This window comes from Falco naumanni, chromosome 22 (assembly GCF_017639655.2).
Source record: "Falco naumanni isolate bFalNau1 chromosome 22, bFalNau1.pat, whole genome shotgun sequence".
NCBI classification, from domain to species: domain Eukaryota; kingdom Metazoa; phylum Chordata; class Aves; order Falconiformes; family Falconidae; genus Falco; species Falco naumanni.
This window is the reverse complement of record NC_054075.1, coordinates 992,665-994,890: the sequence shown is the minus strand read 5'-3', so window position 1 is coordinate 994,890 and position 2,226 is coordinate 992,665. Positions and strand designations below refer to the sequence as shown.

General features: G+C 57.6%; 1 protein-coding gene across 1 annotated transcript; it reads left to right on the top strand.

Moving 5' to 3' along the window:
* The first annotated feature begins 369 nt into the window (after positions 1 to 369).
* On the top strand, positions 370 to 1,314 carry LOC121080203 (olfactory receptor 14C36-like). Its single transcript, XM_040578067.1, has one exon. It carries the CDS (start codon positions 373 to 375, stop codon positions 1,312 to 1,314), a length of 942 nt encoding a protein of 313 aa, XP_040434001.1. The 5' UTR covers positions 370 to 372.
* The last annotated feature ends 912 nt before the right edge of the window (positions 1,315 to 2,226 follow it).

The following is a 2,226-nucleotide window of genomic DNA, read 5'->3' as shown; positions in this document are numbered from 1 at the left end:
TGGCCGTTGCTCAGCACGGGTGGAGCAGATGCTGACAGGCCCTTCTGCGCTGGGAGCAGTTTGTGCTGAGCCAGTGCCAGGCCAGGACTGGCCCCTGCCCCCCAGGGTTCCCATGAAGCCCCTGCTGCAGAGCAGGGCTCACTGCTGGGCAGCCAGCGGGCACAGCCCCTGCTCCTCACAGCACACTCGGCCAGCACTCAGCACAGCTCCAGCCACGGCTCTGAAGGGAGCTCTCCCAGGAACGGCAGAGGGGGGGACATGGGGCACCGGGGGCGCATCTAGGAGAAATGCCTTTCACTTGGCTCATGAAGTAACCTCTGACTTCTTGGTGACTTTCCTGCATGAGCAGGTCCCCTTGCCCAGAGGCAGCAGATGTCCAACAGCAGCTCCATCACCCAGTTCCTCCTCCTGGCATTTGCAGACACGCGGGAGCTGCAGCTCTTGCACTTCTGGCTCTCCCTGGGCATCTACCTGGCTGCTGCCCTGGCCAACGGCCTCATCATCACCGCCGTAGTGTGTGACCACCACCTGCACACCCCCATGTACTTCTTCCTCCTCAACCTCTCCCTCCTCGACCTGGGCTCCATCTCCACCACTCTCCCCAAAGCCATGGCCAACTCCCTCTGGGACACCAGGGACATCTCCTACTCAGGATGTGCTGCACAGCTCTTCTTGAATGTCTTTTTCCTTTCAGCAGAGTATTTTCTCCTCACGGTCATGGCCTATGACCGCTACGTGGCCATCTGCCAGCCCCTGCACTACGGGACCCTGCTGGGCAGCAGAGCTTGTGTCCACGTGGCAGCAGCTGCCTGGGCCAGTGGGTTTCTCTATGCTGTGCTGCACACGGCCAATACACTGTCACTGCCGCTCTGCCAAGGCAATGCCCTGGGACAGTTCTTCTGTGAAATCCCACAGACCCTCAAGCTCTCCTGCTCACACACCTACCTCAGGGAAGTGGGGCTAATTGTGGCTGGTTCTTGTCTAGGTGTTGGCTGTTTCATTTTCATTGTTCTGTCCTACGTGCAGATCTCCAGGGCTGTGCTGAGGATCCCCTCTGAGCAGGGACGGCACAAAGCCTTTTCCACGTGCCTCCCTCACCTGGCCGTGGTCTCCCTCTTTCTCAGCACTGCCATGTTTGCACACCTGAAGCCCCCCTCCATCTCCTCCCCATCCCTGGACCTGGTGGTGGCAGTTCTGTACTTGGTGGTGCCTCCGGCACTGAACCCCCTCATCTACAGCATGAGGAACCACGAACTCAAGGGTGCAATGTGCAAACTGATAGCTGGATGTTTTTCTGAAGGAATACAATTATGAATAGCATTTATAATGTAATTCATCACAGACCCAGACTGTCTTCTGAATTTGTCGTATTTGCTTGTGGTATTTAATTTCTGATAAAGTTGTCATCCCCATTCTAATTTCTTCTGTGATTTTCTTTTCTGAAGGTTCCCTGCTCTCTCTTTGTCTAAGGGCCATTAAGCAACTATATTTTTCCTGGGATTCTTCCTTCCAAGGCCTTTCTGGAGCTGCAGGGACATGTCCTGTGTGCAGAGATGGAGGGGGAAAAGTTCCTGGCATGGCAGCACTGCCAGGGAACAGCAGCCCCTGGGTCTCCAATACTGTCCTTCTTCTACCGACACACTCCCCTTCTGACCCCTTGCCTTGGTGTAACACCTGAGTGCTCTGGCAGCTTCTTCACCGCCGTGCTGCATGGCAGTCCTGTGAGCGCAGGCAGGGGCAGACAATGGGCACTCTGTGACGGTGCTGGCCTCCATCAAATGTTCTGGATTTGTGGAAACCTCCTGAATGCAGCACTGCAACGTGCTTCCTTGAACCGAGGTCCCCGTGCCCATTGCTCATGACGAGGGCCATCTCCGAGAGGTGTCGAGCAGGGCGCGACACCCCCGGGCTGAGGTGCTGCCAGCCTCTGGCAGGGACAGCAGGAGGCCAGGCAGTCACTGTGCCCGCTGCAGTGCTCTGCCTCCGCACGTGCCAGGGACGGGCTCGTGCCTCTGAGCACCCCTGTGTGCGTGAGGCTGGGGTTCAACCACGCCAGCAGTGCATGAGGCCAGCTGAGGTGGGGACACCTCCCAGGGCACCGCTGTTCCTGTGTGTGACTGCAGGAACAAAGGCCACTGTCCCAGGGAGATTCATCTCACCCGCCTTGGGCAGGCTCATTGCAAGTGCCTCTGTCTGATCACGGCACCCTTTCTGAATGGTGCCCTT

Bases quoted from the DNA above. Each gene is read 5' to 3' on its own strand.
- LOC121080203 (XM_040578067.1), top strand. From the start codon at position 373: ATGTCCAACAGCAGCTCCATCACCCAGTTCCTCCTCCTGGCATTTGCA.